Source organism: Pristiophorus japonicus, chromosome 17 (genome assembly GCF_044704955.1).
Source record: "Pristiophorus japonicus isolate sPriJap1 chromosome 17, sPriJap1.hap1, whole genome shotgun sequence".
In the NCBI taxonomy this organism is placed as follows: Eukaryota; Metazoa; Chordata; class Chondrichthyes; family Pristiophoridae; genus Pristiophorus; species Pristiophorus japonicus.
The window spans coordinates 15,059,607-15,078,945 of record NC_091993.1 but is presented as its reverse complement, the minus strand read 5'-3'; the positions used below and the strand labels follow the sequence as shown (position 1 = coordinate 15,078,945).

Sequence of the window (19,339 nt, the reverse complement as noted above, 5' to 3'; positions counted from 1 at the left end):
GTGCAATAGGTATCTCAAAAGTGTGTGAATATATTAACACATGAATTACAAAACCATGAATGATTTTAGCAATATCTCATTGCACATTAGCACATATTGTGTCAGCCGTGGCTGAGTTGGTAGCACCCTCGTCTCTGAGTCAGAAGGTTGTGAGTTCAAGTCCCACTCCAGAGACTTAAGCCTATAATCTGGGCTGACACTCTAATGCAGCACTGTCTTTTGGATGAGATGTTAAACCAAGGCCCCATCAAACAAGAGCAGGGGAGTTATCCCCAGTGTCCCGGCCATATTTATCCCTCAATCAACATCACAAAAAAGAGATAATTTGTAATTTGGTCATTGTCACATTTCTGTTTATGGGAGCTTGCTGTGCGCAAATTGGCTGCTGTGTTTCCTACGTTACAAAGGTGACTACACTCCAAAAATACTTAATTGGCTGTGATGTACCTTGTGACGTCCTGAGGTCATGAAAGACGCTATAGAAATGCAATTCTTTCTATTAAAACCGTTAATTATTAATAGAAATCGTTTGTGTTTTGTAACAAAACGTGGAGATATGAAGAGCCAATCCAGAATTCCCAGGCGAAGCATTTTCTTACCTCCTCTCCACTGTATTGTTTTAAGCAGTTAAGAAAGTGGACACTGTTTGAAAACCAGAATGACAGAATTTCAAAATCTTGATTGTGATTCTGTGAAACAAGGCAAGATTTGAAAGAAATATTAACAATTATATAATTTTCTCCCAACTTGAAAAAAAGAAAAAGTTATTTTTCATCTTAAAAAAAATCCATAAACCACTATAGCTGTATCAAAATTTCTGATGTTATCTAAACTTTAATTGTGTTGCAGCCTTGTTTTGGACTGCAGCTATTTTCTATATCAAATATTCTAAATTCTAAAAATTTGTATTATCATTTGTAAAAAACACAAGACACTTTACATGAAACAGCTCACATTTTAAAGTTCATTAAAAAGTAATAAATGTTTTATTAAAGACCTCTTCACGTCTGGAGGTTTTCATACCTTAGTGACTTCTTTGATGCCACCAAGCAGGGAGTTCATCAAGGATTTCAGCATTTCAGCATCATTAATGTCATCAGCATAGCGCACACACATGAACAGGATGTTTGCTGGTAGTCCTGGAAGCATGTTTACTACCACACCTCGTGGTTTAAGGTCTAAAAGTAAAACATAACCATATCCATAATAATACAAAACAGTCCTATACACAAGTACAATAATAATTTAATTCTTTTACAGGTATATTGTAAAAAAAAAAATTACTGCGATTAATTTTAATATGTGACGTGTTATAGGAGAAGATACTGGGTTATTACTGGGAGTCAGTGTGAATTCGGAGACATGTTCAAAACACATGCCCGTAGACAGAGGCATGAGGTTCACTCCAAATTGGGGCTCGGGTCTCATGTTCATAACAGCATCGAACTGGGGTCGCAAATCGGGCATCTCTATGCAGCTCGCCAGTCCGGGCCTTCCCAAAATCGTCCAGCTTGAGACACCGAACCTGCCTGGAGGCATGTCCTGGGAGGATGGAGAAGGCCAACGGGAGGGAGACAAGCATGGTCAAGCACCAGCAGCCTGCAGTATTGCATTAAGATCTGTGCAAACCGAAAAGCCTACCTATTATTCGGCCTCCGTATGATCGGAATAACTGAGCGGGGCATGTGTGATACATGCTCCACCCAGCTTTTGTCCAATCTGCTATTGGGGTCCTGAAGCAAGTGTTAGGCCTCTGATTAACATATTTAAGTGGCCCAACACCTGTGGCGCCCATAGCACTTGGAAACCACTGGCTGCCAAATTAGCAGCTGGAGAACTTCCAGAGGATCAAACGTGGGACATTGTGCCAGGAAACTCATTTACCCAATGTCCATTTCATGTCCAAAAACAGGCGCACCAGGGACCAATTCCGACCATAGTGAATAACTTAAACCCAGCAACCTGCAGCTACCAAAGTATTGTTTTTGATACACTAGCAGAGGTCCCATGGGGCTGTGCATCGGCGTCGTAAATTGGGAATTTAATGTTTTCTCAGGACAGGCACATTTTACCATGTTACACACAAAGTATTATTTTGTTGATAAAGTATACAAGTACTTTCTTTACCATGACAAGGTATAATTGTTCTACACTCATGAAAGCAATTAATGCTGATTGCTCCGCAGTTTCTCAGGTCAATTAAAGACCAGATAGGCTGAACAGGATAAGCTACAAGAGAATTTGAATATACTGGAGAATTGGACAGACGGATGGCAATTAAATTCAATTCAGAGAAATGTGTAGTGGTTCACATGGGGGGCAAAATCTATGAAGGGACCATTCGCTTTGTATCATGTGACTAGGAGGATGGTAGAAGGTGAACTTGGTGGACCTTGGTCTTTTTTGTCTACTAATTACTATGTTTGTAAGTCCTTCAGAAATCACAGAAATTGTCTTGAAAAGCAACTTTACCCAAAATTAGATTTTTGATGAGTTTTTCTTCATCTTCAGTTTTACATTCCAGCATTCCAAGGTACTCCTTCTTCACAATTTGATTCAGATTCCCATTGGTTTGATTAACTGTTTGGAATTACAAACATATTTGCATACACATCAGATTCTTTCTGCTTTCAAAACCATTTAAATCTTCAGAATCTCAATCACAAAAGTCTGCGCTATTCTTTTAAGATCATATATTGTTTGAAGAAGTAATAACAACTTGCATTTATATAGTGCCTGTAACATAGTGAAATGTCCCAAGGCGCTTCACAGGAGTATTATGAGATAAACAAATTTGACACAGAGCTGCATAAGTAGAAATTAGCGCAGGTGACCAAAAGCTTGGTCAAAGAGGTAGGTTTTAAGGAGCGTCTTGAAGGGGGAAAGAGAGGTAGAGAGATGGAAAGGTTTAGGCAGGGAGTTCCAGAGTTTAGGCCTAGGCAACAGACGGCACGGCCATCAATGGTTGAGCGATTATAATCAGAGATGTTCAAGAGGCTTAACCGGAAGCCAATGTAGGTCAGCGAGCACAGGCGTGATGGGTGAGCGGGACTTGGTGCGAGTTAGGAGATGGGCAGCCGAGTTTTGGAACACTTCTAGTTTACAGAGGGTAGAATGTGTGAAGCCAGCCAGGAGTGCATTGGAATAGTCAAGACTAGAGATAACAAAGGCATGGATGAGGGCTGCAGCAGTGGATGAGCTGAGGCAAGGGCAGAGACCGGCTGGAAATTGGTGGTCTTAATTATGCTGCAGATATGTGGTCGAAAGCTAATTTCAGGGACAATAGGTTACATCAAATGTCAGTGAAATGTGGTCCTTTTGTAAATTAAATGATTGCTCCTTGACTATAAGTGTTTGAATTTGGGTTTAACATATTGCTGCCTCTACTCCACATCAAGATGTTCAGCCAACAAACACAAATTATGGACATAGTTCCAATGACATACCTTTCTCAATTGTTTTGGTAAAGGACTTAATCTGATCTTGCAACTTCCGTATTTGCTTTTCTTTCTGGTCAACTTGTTCCTCAAGATCCTTCAAAACAAAACAGAAACAGAATTACCTTTTTGCGGATGTCAGAGTCTAATGAACTGAGCATCACTGTTACAAAGCTCTATCATTGGTGCAAAACCACTACTGGCTTTTCTAAAATCATATTACAGAGTTCTTTTAATAAGAGAAAAATAAAATGCTCATACCTCCAATCAAGTATGAAATAGTCAAGTAAACTGAAGCATGTATATCATAAAATGAGTTTGACTGATTATTTTAACCGACTGCATCTAACATTAATGCTAGCAGGACATGGTCTCGTCAGGGTCCCACCATGTACAGACTTAATCAAGAAAGTTTTCTGCTTCAATTTTAATTTCCTCTTAGGTCCTGACTACAAACTTCCAATTCCTTTTCCTTCTTAGTTTAGTTGGAGTATTGTGCATTGTTTGTTCTTCTTGAGCCCCCAAATTAAATTTTATCTGGAGAGAAATCTAAATGCCACGACACTATGTATGAATTATTTCAAAACAAAAGCAAAACTATTTTTCTCATTTTAAACAGCACTAAGTGGCCTGTAATGGATTACAAAACTAATATTGCTACAGCGGCATTAACCAATTAAAGGTGCATTTTCAAGAGGACGGCTCTTTCAGCTGCTCTTTGTCACTGCCTTGCATCTACTGGAGTGTTTTGCCAAGTAGGCCAGCTAAGCAGTATCAGGTTATCCACAACAGACATTTCACGTTCAAATATCAGTTATCACTACAATCAAACTAAGAATGATCTCTACGACTTGTGAGTTCAATTCTCTATCATTGGAGCTTATGATGCATGTTCTATGTTGTTGATGGAGATATTGAACATCCCCATTGTGGGCAGTCAAGTTTGGATGCCCTCAAGAGTAGTATTCAAGTTCAGGGATTCCAGCTCAGTCTTAAGTTAAAGTTGTTGCCGCAGCTGCCGTACAAAGACTGCATTTTAACAATATTCAGTATATTTTAGATTTTAAAAGTTGATTTGGATCAACTGACATAAAAACGATTGTCATATTTTAAGGATGGCAATATTCCAACACTCACCAAGTTATCCATTGTTAATTGAGATGCTTCATGTTGTATTTTGTTACTGGCTGCACTATCATTTTGGGTCCGATTCAGTAGTTGGTCATTCTCATTTTGAAGTTTTCTGACGTTTGCAAGTAACTCCACATTGACTTTTGCACAGTTATCTTTCTGGGACTCTAGCAATCTATATATTGTTAAGAAATTGAGAACATTTCAATGGCAAAACCTGTTACTGTATTGTTGTCAATTAACAACACAGACATTTTTTTATTTGGAGAGGAGCAATGGGAAAGTTGCTATTCAATTTCAATATTAAGTGCCTTGGTTTAAATTCTGGAAACTTTCCAGTGCTGCTATAATTAGAAAACAGGAATGGTAACGTTTTGTTACTGTTTGACGCTTTGTTCACATAAACTAATTGTAAATAAGGGAGCTTTTCTTTTGACAATCAAGATAAAAATAATTATGAATCTCTGTATAGTTTTATTCTTGGCGGTGCCTCTTGCAAATCAACAGCAATGAGTATGGTCTATAAATCACATCTAATTTTATAATTTCTCCTACAGAGGGGAAAAAATCTATAAATTGCACTGGTTTACAAGTCATTCCTTATATGTGGAGGACATATATGAAAGCAACTTCATATAAGAAAGTATACCAGATTTTACAGTTGATTTACAGGAACTTGTTCAAAAATCTTAATGTAATTATCTTGTCCGGCTACAAAAAGACTAGTGCTTTACACAGTAGGAGTCACGTAGCAACAGTTTCACAGATTATAGCTCATGGAGAAAACAAGAATTAAAACTATAATAACTGAGTAATAAGTAGCCTTGAAAATATTTACTTTTTCAAAATATGACATTCAATTAAAAAATATTGTACAAAATATAGTTTGGATAACATGCTGAGTGTTTTCTTTAGCGAAGGCAAGAAATTGGCTCAGTTCTAATTGGAGCAAAGTAAGTAATATTTCTGGGGTTTACATTACATAACTGAATAAACATTCTACCATACTTGAGCAAATGGTTGAGCTGCATCTCAGACTGCATCTCATCTCAGACATTTCAAATTGTTCAAGGTACTCAAAATGGAATTTAAAGAAAATAACTGAATAACACACTGCCTGACCCTTCAACATAATGAGGGGAATGATGATCACATGCAGTTGCAAAATAATAGCAGACAGCAAATCAAAAATATTTAGGACTAAGGCTGTAGCAATAATACTGGTCAATTGAGTTATAATTCACACTGCTGATTACTGTGTTGAGGTGGATTGCACAATATCAATCCCGGTGTTAGAATGGTTTAACATCACACAGTGTTGATGATATACTGCATTAAGCAGTAGAATTCTGACTGCAATTCCCTTACCATACTGTATAGTTGGTGCAACAGCAAACATGCATTATAATTCTAGTGATTAACGGAAATTCAAAGCTTGGCAACGGTGGTTAAATTGTTGGAGGCTGGTAATTAATATTCTGTTCATGCACTTCAGTACGCACATCCAGAGCTCTGTCTTCCTGCACTCAACACTGATGTCTTTTGGCACCCTTTTTGCATTTCAATTAAAGAGAAAAATTTGCACCAATTAGTGCAGCAGAACTGATCATAAACAAAGTTAGGCCCTGAGCGAATGTACTAATATTAGCATTTTCACACCTTCTTTGGAATCCTTCTTCTTCAAGATTGCCTTGCAATTGATCAGTAACTTCTTCCATTTTTTCTGTAAATTGGAATTATTTTATCAGTGCACAGATTTTCTTTCATATAATGTGTCTAGCCTTCACAGTATCTTTGATGAGAAAAGTTAACTGGTAGCTTATTCATTACAATGTTAACAAAATAATTTATCAATGCTTGCAAGGAAATGTACAATACATGTAAAACTGGAATTTTTACAGAGATTCAGACAATTGCAAAACCTTTATTGAACTGTGAAAATCAATGAAGCACACTTCATTATTTGTATGCTTTAGATAAATGCTACACAGCATACATAGTCACCTTTCATTTTCACAGCCTGTCCCTGTAAATGGGTCTCAATGTCTTGTTTCTGTTTATGCAGTTCTAAGATTTGGAGTTTGAGTTCTGGAATGACCTGAGTATACACAAAAATGGTTTACTCCAATGAAGCAAAATTCAACACCATCAACAACATAGAACATGCTACAGCTCAGTGGCATAAAGGAACCAAAGCTCAAATAGCATCAATGAGAAAGATAGCCCAGCATTAATGGCGGGACACTCGGATGTCACCGATATCTACCACCATAAAAATGTTAGGTGTCGCGTTCCCTGTATTCAATTCTTTAACCCCGCCACCCTCTCCCACCTGTCATGTGGGGGAGGGGTTTAATAGCGAGGCCTAGATGTCTATTTCTTGAACCATTATTTTCTCCTCTGATGTCAAAATATAGTTCTGTTGGTGCTGGCAGTTCTCTGAAACCTCATCCAAATGGTCATTCTTCATGTGTGAATCTAGTCAGTGACACCTGGAAGTTCTACGGGGGTACTTCTGATCTTTTGCCATACCTTTGGTGGAAACCCAAGAAAAACTGATGCCATTTCTCAGGGGCTTCTGGCAAAGTGATAGCAGGAGATCAGGAGAACTGCCAAGGAAATTCTACTTGAGTATCTAGCGGGCTATTTGAGTGTGGGGCACATCACAGCTGGGCCCATTGCTATTCTAGCCAGTTGTCCAAACATCCATACTTTCCAGCAGAGTACCATTAGATAGCAATCAAAAGAGGAACACTGACTGATTTTCCCCACCCTAGCCTAATGTTACTGATAGTAATTGTAACACCCCAACTGGTATGACCTCAAGTTTTCTTCTTTTTTAGCTTTTTCCAGCAGATTGGTTGATTGCGGGGATGAGTTGATCATTTAGATGGGACAGGCTTGATGGATCAGATGGTCTTTTCCTGTCCTTTTCATATGTTTGTATATATGTTGCTGCTGCCCTGACTGAGATCAGATAACTCAAGAGTATAGCAGGAACTGTGTCTGTGACCTACTGATTTGTATGGCTTAGTGCTGCCCAGGAAGCCACACTAGATGGTTTGATAATTACTGAGCTACTGAACTTTTAGTCCATTAATAAACAGTGATTCAAAAGTGTAGAAATATTGAAAGGCTAGTTGATGCCAGTACTAATTTACATTCAATCTGTGGTAGAAATAGAATTCTCTCTGCCATTTTTTCCTACAAGATTGAGGGAGACCTTTATCGTTCAATACTATTCCACAGTTACTGATTGTGTATCTTTTTATATTTGAGTTGATTTCTAACAGGTACTCAACTAACCAATCTTGGATTTTTTTTGCATATGTGCGAGAGAAACTGTAATTTACAGCACGGAATATCTTAATAATTTTATTGTACCATATTTTCGTTAGCCAGTCTGGTCAGATCTTGCCGAATGTCCTCGTTGGTATTATTCTCTGCTTGGAGCTTTTGCTGTAGTTGTGTTGTCTCTTCACAGAGATTATCAATTCTTAAACTGAGTTCCTCGATTTCCTTTTCATAGCTCTCTTTCTGAGTCTGAATATGTGATTCCATTACTCTACGTTGTACAGAAGTGCACAATTAATAGAATTACTGCAGTCACAGTAGGCACAAAGTTCTTTGTAAACACTACAGAAAAATAAAAAGCCACTGGAAAAGTCATTAATTGGCACCTATTACTGAAACCTTCGTCATTCTGAATTGTTGTTTGTTGAGCTAAAGAGAATTAAATATTTACTCTTCTGAGGCGGTCCCTTGTATCGAGGATGACTTGTTTTCACACCAAAAAGGAATGAGTTCATAGGTGTTTCAATGAAGGACCTGGAAATATTTGCTAGTTGATTTCCTGTAGCACTGTACATAGAAAGTCCAAACAAAGGCCACTATTGAAGATGGGAATAAATCTTACCACATCTAAGTTCAGCTCCCCAATTTCAAACCCCAATTTCAGCTCAGTTGAAAGGAGGGAACAGACCTGCCCACTGGCAACTTCAGCTCAGCAATAAGGGAGCAGGAAAGTGGGAGGGAATCATCAAAAAGAGATCTGCAAGAAATTAACGCAAAGTCACAGATGCTATGACCACCATGGGGAGATGTGAGCAGGTTGGGGAGGAGCAGAGATCTATCTGGAAGAAGTAAAATAGAGGCCAGGAGAAGCAGAAATCATGCTTTGGAAGGCTGAATGAATCGGGAGATGTGAACAGTATGCTTGGAGAGGTGTAGATCGAGGTAGGAGAGGTGGGGATCAATCCATGAGCAGTGTAGAATGGCTGCATAAGGGCAGAAAACGGCGACTGCGAGAACGCATATCCAAGAAATGGCCTATAGCTAAAAAAAAAAATCAATCAGTTAGCGCACAAACATTGTAATCTCTAACTTCAGGAAAGGTAGCGTTCAGGGCAAGTACTGTGGGGCTGTCACAGAACATTAGGTGGTGCCCCATTCATTTCAATTGGTCATTTAATATTATCTTTACAATGTCACCTGCTAGTGCAGCACTATTGAAATCTTGGGGCCACTCACTGTTTTAATATATAATAGATAACAAGGATAAAATATCCTTTTAATTTTGCAAACCAAGAAGGATATCCATGGAGGTAATAACCAGTACATTGTTTAGTCTTTACAAAATGTCATTTACATATAATATTGAGAAAGGGACAGCATCCCCTAGATTAATAATTTTGTCCTTAAATATTGTGATTCAATTTTCCCATAAATATAGGTTTACTTCTGCAACAAAATTGCTGGCAATTTGATCTTCACTTCCTGAGTTGATTTCATTCTAGCTTGTATTTAAAGGCCAGTAATTAATAAAATGCTGCCACTACAGTGCAAGTATTTATCAAAAAGTTAAAATTCTTACAGCCACAGTACAAAATGCATTACAGTAAACTGTAGGGACATTAATATAATTTCAAGCATTTTAAGAAAGCCAGAGGATGTAATAATGTACTAGATAAATGTAAACTCTTTTCTTTTTATAATACTTTACTTAATAATTCTATATATAATTGCAATATGCAGATATCAATGTGGTGCGGCTGTAAAACAACACCCACACACAAACAATTCTGCAGCATTGCCATGATGAATCTGAACAAAATAGGACAATTTATTTTCCATCACCTGGTCGCTCTTTTCAATCCTTCGTATGCCAACCAGAGCTCTCCATCTTCATTTAGCTGTTCCATGTCCTCTGGAGAAAGCCTCAAATGAAACATTATTTTAAAAATATATAACACAACCAACTTTTACATACATTTAACCTTACCACCAATCAAATTTTTATTTGAAATTTGCAACATATTTTTGTACAGATTCACTAAACCAGGAGAACATATGCATGTTCCAATTGTACCCTTACTTCATCTTTATATTTTGTTTTCTCTTTGTAATGCCATAAGACTGGAGTTCCATAAGATTGAATGTGCAAGTGCAGATCAGGCTTCCCACTGTCCAACTAGATGGTAGATTTGTACAGCCTTTCTTACTTACAGGTTACTCAATTATAAAGTCTTCCACCACAATTATTTACATAGATTTAGAAATTCACTCTTTGCATGAGTGATTTTATTTTGATGTCTTGCTTAAATCCATTGGCCCTTATTTTACTGAGTGGCGAAGGAACGGCTTTTGCCATTCACCTCACATACAACTACCCACAGATTTTAGCAGGCTTGTCAGTGCAGATTTCCAGTCCCAGCGTCTGTTTGAATTCTGCGCCCTCTACAGGGGATTTGTGGCATTTGTGAGCAGGTTGAGCAGCACGGAAGCTGTTCAACCAATCAGACTGAAAAATCCTCACAGACGGCAAAGCAAGAAATAAAAAACAGGAAATATCAATTACAAGACTGTCAAATTTTCTAATAAAAGAACAAAATTGTTGATTTGGTTGACAAAAGTGATTGATTGCAGCATTTTTCTAAAAATGTTGGCTTTGCTATTTGAATAGCTAGTTCCAGTTGAAGACCTTACAGCTTAAATAAGATACTCCGGGGTCGAAATTGTACCTGTTTGTGCTGCCCGTTAGTGCCTCCAGTGGGGTTTTCGCCGGTGGGGGGGAGGGGGGGGGGCAAATTTGCTCCGGAGCTAGTGTAGGTGCTGCCATGGTAACGGTGCACCTCGCCGGTGACGTCATCACCACCTGTGGCAACCCATAGCACTGTGCGCCATCCCCTTCCCGCCTCGCGTGCGCCTGCGAGGCTGCTGCGACCGGTGTCAGCACCAGCTTCGAGGGTCACAAACCGGGCCTGACCTCCACTCGCAGGATGGAAGTTAAAGGGGAGTTCGGGAGCACCCCGCGCCACTACCTTACCCGTTTGGCCGAATCACCGATCGGCCCAACTTCTTCCTCTGTTGCGTGGTCCGGGCCACCAGCGTGCAGCCCAGCACTCGGCGCCACGCTGACCTGGTGGCCCATTGGAGGCTATCAGAGGCCCGGCAGAGCGCACAGCCGCCCTCCCCTTTAACCGAATGGGAGGTGCATTGAAATGCGTCAGTGCTACGCGGAGCATCCGTGTAGTGCTGCCGATCGCACCCCAGGATTGCCCCGTAACCTGCCTCAAGAGGAAGTGGAGCATGCGAGATTGTGCTCCACTTCCTCTGAGGGGCGGTAAGCGCAAATTCGCAGCCGAGGCGCATCATACGCAGGAAGTCCTGCCCTGAGTCGATTACTGTCCCTAATTAGGGCGCTGGGTAATTTCTCCCCCTCAAAGTTTTTTGTAGTACTATATATAATTTTGTTCATTCTACTGAGCTGAAGTATAATGTTGAGCAAGACATGCTGGGCTACAGAAACTGGAAGCCAAGGTGTGAAACTTCAGATTGAGCAGTGCTTGCTTTTAAATCCCATGATAAAAAGGTGCCAAAATATCAAGTCCTGGTCTTCATTGTAGTACGCATATTATTGAACTATTAATGTTATTGTAAGTAGCAAAAGAACAAAAATAACATCCAATAATAATCACAGTAGTGAAACTTTTTCGAAGGAAGTTCTCTCATATTGATAATAGGCTAATGAAAAGCAACATCCGAATACGTACACCACAACGTATATGCCAGAGTTTGTTACAATACAGCAGGCAGCAACATTGCAGTTTAGGCATCATAGAGAGATTAAGCATTACTGGTTTATTAATTTCGTATCTACCCAAAGACGTGCTACTGACTGATACAGACCCTATTAATATAATGATAGAATATATGGATGTCACTTAACAGAGTGGTTTTATTACACTGCCAACAAGCCACTTTGTTTTGCTTGCAGTGGATGTTCCGGCAAACAGCAACAGATGGCAGACTCTCTCAGTTATGATTTGAACTAAAGTGCTGTTCTGCCACTAATTTGACTTGGTGCGAGTCCATGTTTTATTTCATTGCATATTAAAGTGGAATATTACTCAGTGAAAAATTGTTTAGCCCAAATGCTAACTGACTCAGTCAGTTCCCAAACCTTCACACTGCTTTAATAAAACATGCGATAATTATTGGTAATACTGTCAAAATCCAAGCGAGAGAATTCATACCTCTTTCGTAACTCTTCTCCCTCTAAACCTCCAAGGAGCTGTTTTGTAACTTCTTCCACTTTTTCTGTTAAATTGTAAGATGTTTGTACAATTTTACAATACTGGCTGTAGATGGCAACTGCTTATAATAATATCACCTGCTAGATGACGTTAAGACAGTTCAAGCATTCCCAAATCTGCTAAAGGATTAGACACGGATGGACTGAGCTCTGCCTGCACAATTCCAACTTTGTGCATTAACCCAAAAATCAGAAGAATATGAAATTCTGGCCCTCCCTGCTATTTCATACTTCTATTTCCAAATTCTACACCATCTATTCTTAAAAGGGAGACTCTAGGCTCTGTGCCACTTGTATTTAGCTGTTTTTATGTTGGGTTTCGTGGGACGCTAGTGCACAGCTGCTGTTGCTCAGCTTGTCCGCCCGTTGGCAAGCCTAGCGACTGGTCGCTAGGAAGACATATTAACTTTGCAGTTGTTACCTGTTATGAGAGACCTGCATATCACAGCATGTAGCAGCACCAATGCCCCACTAAACTCAATACAGATTAAAACTTTTAACATACCAAAAACTCTAATAATATTCAATGCCTGGCATAGGATCATTTTCACATACACACTAAAAGCAAGTTACAATATTTTTTACTGCTGTGGAGAGATTGCTAGCAGCATTTTGTTCGTAGGCAATGCCGTATTGCTGTTTGTGGCTAAAAAAGAAAAGCAAATTGCATTTATATAGCGCCTTTCACAACCACCAGATGTCTCAAAGCATTTTGCAGCCAAAGTAGTACTTTTGAAGCGTGGTCACTGTTGTAATGTGGGGAACGTGGCAGCCAATTAGCGCACAGCAAGCTCTCACAAACAGCAATGTGATAATGACCAGATAATTTTTTTTTTTAAAGTGATGTTAGTTGAGGGATAAGTATAGGCCAGGACACGGGGATAACTCCCCTGCACTTCTTTGAAATAGTGTCATGGGATCTTTTACATCCATCTGAGAGGACTGATGGGGCCTCGGTTTAACGACTCATTCGAAAGCCGACACCTCCAACAGTGCAGCACTCCCTCAGCACTGCACTGGAGTGTCAGCCTAGAATTTTGCATGAAGATTCATTCATGTTAAGAAGCAAAATAGCAATCAGCAGAAACACAACTCACTTTCTGTTTGATCACCACTGTTACCAGTTTTAAGTAAGCCTTTAAATTAAAAAAGCTCCCCTATATAAACACTCATGGCTAGATTTCCGGCAACTTTGCGACCAGGTTTTCACCGCGATTTGACCCTCTGCGATGAAAACCCGGTCGGCGGGATCTTCGGGCACCTTTTTGTGGTGGCGCTTCCACGTAGCGTCGAGGAGAGGAGCGCCGACGTGAAACGCCGACGTGAAACGACGCGCAACGCCGCGGATTGTGTTACAGTCATACTTTCGGCACTCTCCCCCCCGCCCAGAATACCGACGGATCAAACCTGTCGGTGCAGCCCTGCCAGCAGCGGTAAGACTGAAGACCTGCTAAAAAGGTCAGTTAAAGTTTTTATTTTTTAATAATTTTTCAGCGATTTAGTAGGTAAGGGTTTTGTGAATGTTTTTTTTGCAATTTTTTGTCCCCCCCTTCCCAAGGCCTCTCTCGCAGCGCTACCGGCCCCAGACTAAAGTTGCCGAAACTCATGGTTTTGCGCTGCAAATTCTCGTGCAATGCCGACTTTACCGGACGCAGATGTAAAGGCTGAAATTTAGGCTTAAAAACGGTTGCGCAGCGAAAACGGTAATTTTGGCGACAAACTACCATTTTTGACGATAATCTAGCCCTTAGGGAGTAATTTTCAATGTCAGCAAGGGCTTGAAACCAGTAGTATTGGATCAGCTGACTGATATACAGCCCGCCTGATTTTCTTTTCCATCAGGAGAGGTGTAGAACGGGCGGCCAATCCAATATCGCCAGTTTTACACCCCGGCCATAGGTGAAAGTTACCCCCTTAGTTTCTCCTATGCATTTTAAGTAGCAAGGGGACAGCATCTGCAAAAGGCTGCTGAGTGTTCCTTGATGATTCAGTATGGACAAAACTATTGAAATATTGAGCCATGCATTCAGTTTGCATGACATGTATATCTATTGGTCCTTACCAGGCACTTCAATGTTTCTTAAACAAACTTAACAACTGACTATTTACAGCAAATATGATTCCAGGCCAACCATTTATCTGAATATATAATTGATAATCATGTATACATGCATTAAAAAAATTATTAGCCTAAAAGTCTAGATGGTGCAGTAGAGCAAAACTTAAACCCATTATTTCTGCAATATTTGGCTTTAACCCGTCAATACATATTGGGTAAAACATTGCTCTCTCCAATGGTTGTAAAGCCCTTAAGTAAAATTAGTTTTTGGTATTGAGTCTAAAACAAGAACCATCTATGTTTTGATAGTCTCACTTAGAAAAACCACCAAAGTGGTATAGAAAACCTAAATAATAACTTGGTACATTTGGGAGCATTCTTCTAATGTTGGAGTTGAGGAGCATTGTTGGAGTGGTGTAGACTGAGCTTTACTCTGCATCTAATTGTTGTCACAGGAGCTGGGAAGGCTCGATGCTGACACTAATTGCAAAAATAGAAAGATGTTCCATCACTCAACATCAGCATCCCTTTACCCCAATGAGTACAATTTCATTAAAAAAAAAACAACTTGCTTTCTCTTCTCGAATGTCAGTTAATCCCCAAAATTATTTAATAATGAATAATACAGGGAATTTCCCCTGATGGCTCAACAAATGATTCCCTTAATTGGTTGAGCCTTACAGAACTGAAAAATGGCAACTTCTAAGCTCCACCAGTGCTAGGTTTGCTGATTTCATGTAAAATCACTGAGTCACCTGCCTGCATTAGTAGCCAGGGGATGGATGATGTGTACTGGGAATAAAGGCTGAGAAGGGAAAAACAGCAAGGGAGAAAGGAAAAGAAATGCTGTTTAAGTTTTCCAAAGTTTTGTACATACAGCCCATAAAAGTGGCACCAGTAAGGAGCAGCCCAGTGCCCAAGAATTACTGTGTACTTCCTTATGTATTTTATTAAAATGTTTATAGTATACAATGTTCAATTTCACGGGCACTCAACCAGTTTTACCTCTCATTTCTTTTCTTTGCTTTTGCATGCACATTTCTAAATCTTGTCTCTTCATTTCAAGAGTTGCAACGTCCCCTTTAAGTTTTGGAATTATCTGTGAAAAGAAGCATTACCGATTATTTCATATCGAGGTTATATGAACTCCAATCGTCAGCCATTGTCACATGCAGATTGATAAGTGGGCCAAGATTACTGACATAAACATATGTCTAACTGTACAAATAGGTTACTTTTTTGTTGCAAATTGCAAATGATGGTAATCTAAATCACAAACAGAAGCTGCTAGTAACACACCAGGTCAATATAAGTAAAGAGAAAAAAAAGGTTAACATTTTGGGTATAATTGTCAGAATTCATTGTATTTGTAAGAAATAATATTGCCATTCCAAGATTTGTGATTGTTGAGAGTGACAGGGGTTCGTAAACCTAACTTACTTTATTATATTAGTTGGAATGCATGTATACAATTGCTTTCAGTAAAACTGATGCTCTGCATGTGCTGGTTTTCTTTGAATGATTTATCTTATTTTTCAGGCACATCAAACAAGAATTTTGTGCAACTCTTACAAAAAAAAACTGGTGTGAAAAGCACACATAGAAACATCTGTGGGAGAGCAATCAATAAAGCTGTCGAACAGTAACAAAAAAACTCAATTTTCAAACATTTAGAATGACCATAAATACATTCTCGAAGCCAATCATACATAACTGATGAGGAAGTTTCACAAATCTCATCCAGTACCCGTGGAGAAGATTTTACTTAAATATATATGTTAATGAGATCACCATTGAGAGTTACAGCAAGTATGATTTCCAACTTGCACAATATCAAATGAATTGTCTAATGAGAGCAAAGACTCTTGTAAAGTTCCTGAAAATCTAATGTAGACATTTTTGAAATTACATTAGTGACAAATTAGTTTTCAAGTCACAGATGTTTAGCATGGCAGGGCCCAGTGTACTGAAACCTATTTTTGAATGGATTCACTGTTCATAAAGTTCATAAGTCTGAGTTATTGAACACATGCTTTCTTGCATTCTAACATTTGAATTTTGTGGTTTGTACATCAGGCAGCGAAGTACAAGAGTGCAGATGGAAGCAAGTATAACAAGGACAAATGTCTCACAAACTAACCCTTGTGGTCACTGAGATGACAGAATGACCTGAAGAATTCATAGTGTGCCAGTGGGCAAATAACAATGGCCCTGAAATTACAGTCAGGGCAAATCCTTCTGATCCGCAAGAAAAGTACGCACCTACCTGGTACCTCTGTATCTTCGGACTCTTGCAGTCCTGGACCTGCAGGTATACGCCTGTGTAAAGGCCCATGTATCCTAGGGGTGCATGCAGTTCACAAGGTTCCCTGGGATCACGTGGGCCAGCCCAACCAATCAAAAAGGGTGATTCCTATTATGCTTATGGGAATTCCATTTACATACAGAATCCCCAAAAGCATAATAATGACATAAAAAATATATTTTCACACAACCTAAATAAAAATAAATCACGTTTAAAATTAATTAAAATACAATTTAATTAAACATTTAAAACAAAAATTAAATTTTTTGAAAAATAAATTTAAACATTTTTAAAGGAGCCTAAAATAGCTAAACTAATTTTAAATGTTTCAGAATGTTTAAAATGATTCTAAAAATATTATTTTAATATTTATTTAAACCGTTACGCTGGTAAAAGAAGGCCCCTCCTCAGACGCAAGACTTTTGTGGGCATTCGCTGGGAAGGAGTTGGGCAAATAGCCCAACCCTCCGCCAGTGAATGTCTATTTCCTGCGCATGTGGATATGATCCATCAAGCTGAAACTTGACAGATCGCAGGTTTCCTTGCAGAGCACTTACAGCTACGTGTGCGTACGGGTCATAGGCCCCCTGAAATCCAGGCCAATATGTGCCTGAAAATCTGGTCACTTAATTAAATATGCAAATCTAAACCATCCAAATTGCTTCAATCAAAAATCCACTTTCTGATTCGACCTTGCATTTAAAAGTGAAGCTTCACATTGCAGAGGTAAATGGGTTAAAGATGTTAGGATGTGCAGAAAAAGAATTGGCAGCAGACCCTTGTATAAACAGAAATGGGAGGGCACATTGAAAGCTCAGTTCAAATGGATGATTCAATTTTGTTCTCCACCTCTAATTTCCTCCCTTGATACTCAGTGCCAAAGGGCTAGGGTCTCCAAATTATCATCCTTTGGTTTAGACAGCAAGCATCTGTAGGCTACTCAAGTTTGGTGCCCATCAAAAAGGAAACTAATTATGTCTTCACTTGATGTTCTTCTAGATAGATCATTGGGTCATCACTCCAGCAGAGATCAGCCAAGTCAGCAGAGACCAGAAATTTGAACTGGGACATTCCTGCTCTGTACAGCTCAGGTGCATACTGTGGCAACCAGGAGTCTTATCACCACCAAAGGCCAGTGGGAAATATTTCCCTTGGTGCAATGCCTGCATGGTGATAAAAGTACAATGTGCTTACAACTGATCAGGTTCTTTAGCTGATCTACAAACTGCCTTCCAACAGATATAATAAAGAATGATTGGAGAGTCTGGTGAGGACCAAAACACAGATTAAATAACTATACAAAAAGTAGTCCCATGGCCTATAGAACTAGAAATAAAATGTGCCAGACCTTATGGGGATACTTGTTTAGTAGGACCTTGCGGAGACATCGTTGGTGATATTTCTCCAGCAACTTGAGGTGTCTACTGTACATGGCCCATGTCTCTGAGCCATACAGGAGGGCGGGTATTACTATAGCCCTGTAGATCATGAGCTCGGTGGCAGTTTGGAGGGCCTGATCTTTAAACGCTCTTTTCCTCAGGCAACCGAAAGCTGCACTGGCACACTGTTGGCAGTGTTGGATCTCGTCGTCGATGCCTGTTCTTGTTGATAGGAGGCTCCCGAGATGTGGGAAGTGGTCCACAGTGTCCAAGGCCGCGCTGTGGATCTTGATAACTGGGGGGCAGTGCTGTGCGGTGAGGACAGGCTGGTGGACAGGCGCACCAACATCAGCATCCTCATTCAGGCTAACATCCCCAGCATTGAAGCACTGACCACACTCAATCAGCTCCGCTGGGCAGGCCACATAGTCCGCATGCTAGACATGAGACTCCCAAAGCAAGTGCTCTACTCTGAGCTCCCCCACGGCAAACGAGCCAAAGCCTCCCTGATAAAGTGCAACATCCCCACTGACACCTGGGAGTCCCTGGCCCAAGACCGCCCTAAGTGGAGGAAGCGCATCCGAGAGGGCGCTGAGCATCTCGAGTCTCAACGCCGAGAGCATGCAGAAATCAAGCGCAGACAGCGGAAAGAGCGTGCGGTGAACCAATCCCACCCACCCCTTCCCTCAACGACTATCTGTCCCACCTGTGACAGAGTCTGTGGCTCTCGTATTGGACTGTTCAGCCACCAAAGAACTCACTTCAGGAGCGGAAGCAAGTCTTCTTCGATTCCGAGGGACTGCCTATGATGATGATGACTTGTTTAGTATATAATCAGAGTAATGGTCTTTCAGGAGGTTATAAAACAAAAAGTTTATCACACTTACCAGTGCTTCATTGGTTAGTTGTGCGATATCCTTCCGCAGACTATCGTTTACCAGGTACTCGCCCTGAATCTGTTCCTGCAACTGGATTCTTTCCTCTCGTAGATGGTTTACTTCATCAATCAGTGCTTCTATTTGCTTTTCGTAATCCTCTTTCTGGATCTGAAAATTATTCTCAATTTTTCTGACAAGGAGAGAGCAGAAAAATTACTGCATCTTCAAAAGTGCATTACCCCACAGTCGTTGCTAAATTCTTCCCTCGTGCATTTGCCTATTTTGCATATGTGTAACTTTTATTTCCAATAACTTCTTAACGGCATTGAACTAAAAGATAATTTGATTTTGACAACAGAGGCCCATTTCAGGAAGAAATTGTTTGTAAATCTCTTTGCTGTTCCAAATTGAATTTTTACATTCTATTGGCTATTGCTCTTGGCTTATAATTCCCAACAACCACACAGCCAGAATCCAGAGACAAAAAGCAGATGTCTTAAATGTGACAACACAAATTGTGCGATTTTTATGAAAATATCATGCATTGTGAAAACTG

The 19,339-nt window shown here is 39.8% G+C and overlaps 1 protein-coding gene across 1 annotated transcript in view; it reads right to left on the bottom strand.

Moving 5' to 3' along the window:
- myo5c (myosin VC) overlaps nt 1-19,339 on the bottom strand; it is a 97,421-nt gene that overhangs the window by 12,131 nt on the left and 65,951 nt on the right. The window contains exons 24-35 of the mRNA XM_070858413.1: nt 18,793-18,973; nt 15,227-15,320; nt 12,104-12,167; nt 9,705-9,785; nt 7,953-8,133; nt 6,573-6,666; nt 6,228-6,291; nt 4,575-4,743; nt 3,447-3,534; nt 2,473-2,580; nt 1,024-1,178; nt 600-689 (exon numbers count right to left, since the gene is read on the bottom strand). Of these exons, the coding sequence (XP_070714514.1) occupies nt 600-689; nt 1,024-1,178; nt 2,473-2,580; nt 3,447-3,534; nt 4,575-4,743; nt 6,228-6,291; nt 6,573-6,666; nt 7,953-8,133; nt 9,705-9,785; nt 12,104-12,167; nt 15,227-15,320; nt 18,793-18,973 (1,369 nt within the window). The remainder of the gene's footprint in view (nt 1-599; nt 690-1,023; nt 1,179-2,472; nt 2,581-3,446; nt 3,535-4,574; nt 4,744-6,227; nt 6,292-6,572; nt 6,667-7,952; nt 8,134-9,704; nt 9,786-12,103; nt 12,168-15,226; nt 15,321-18,792; nt 18,974-19,339) is intronic.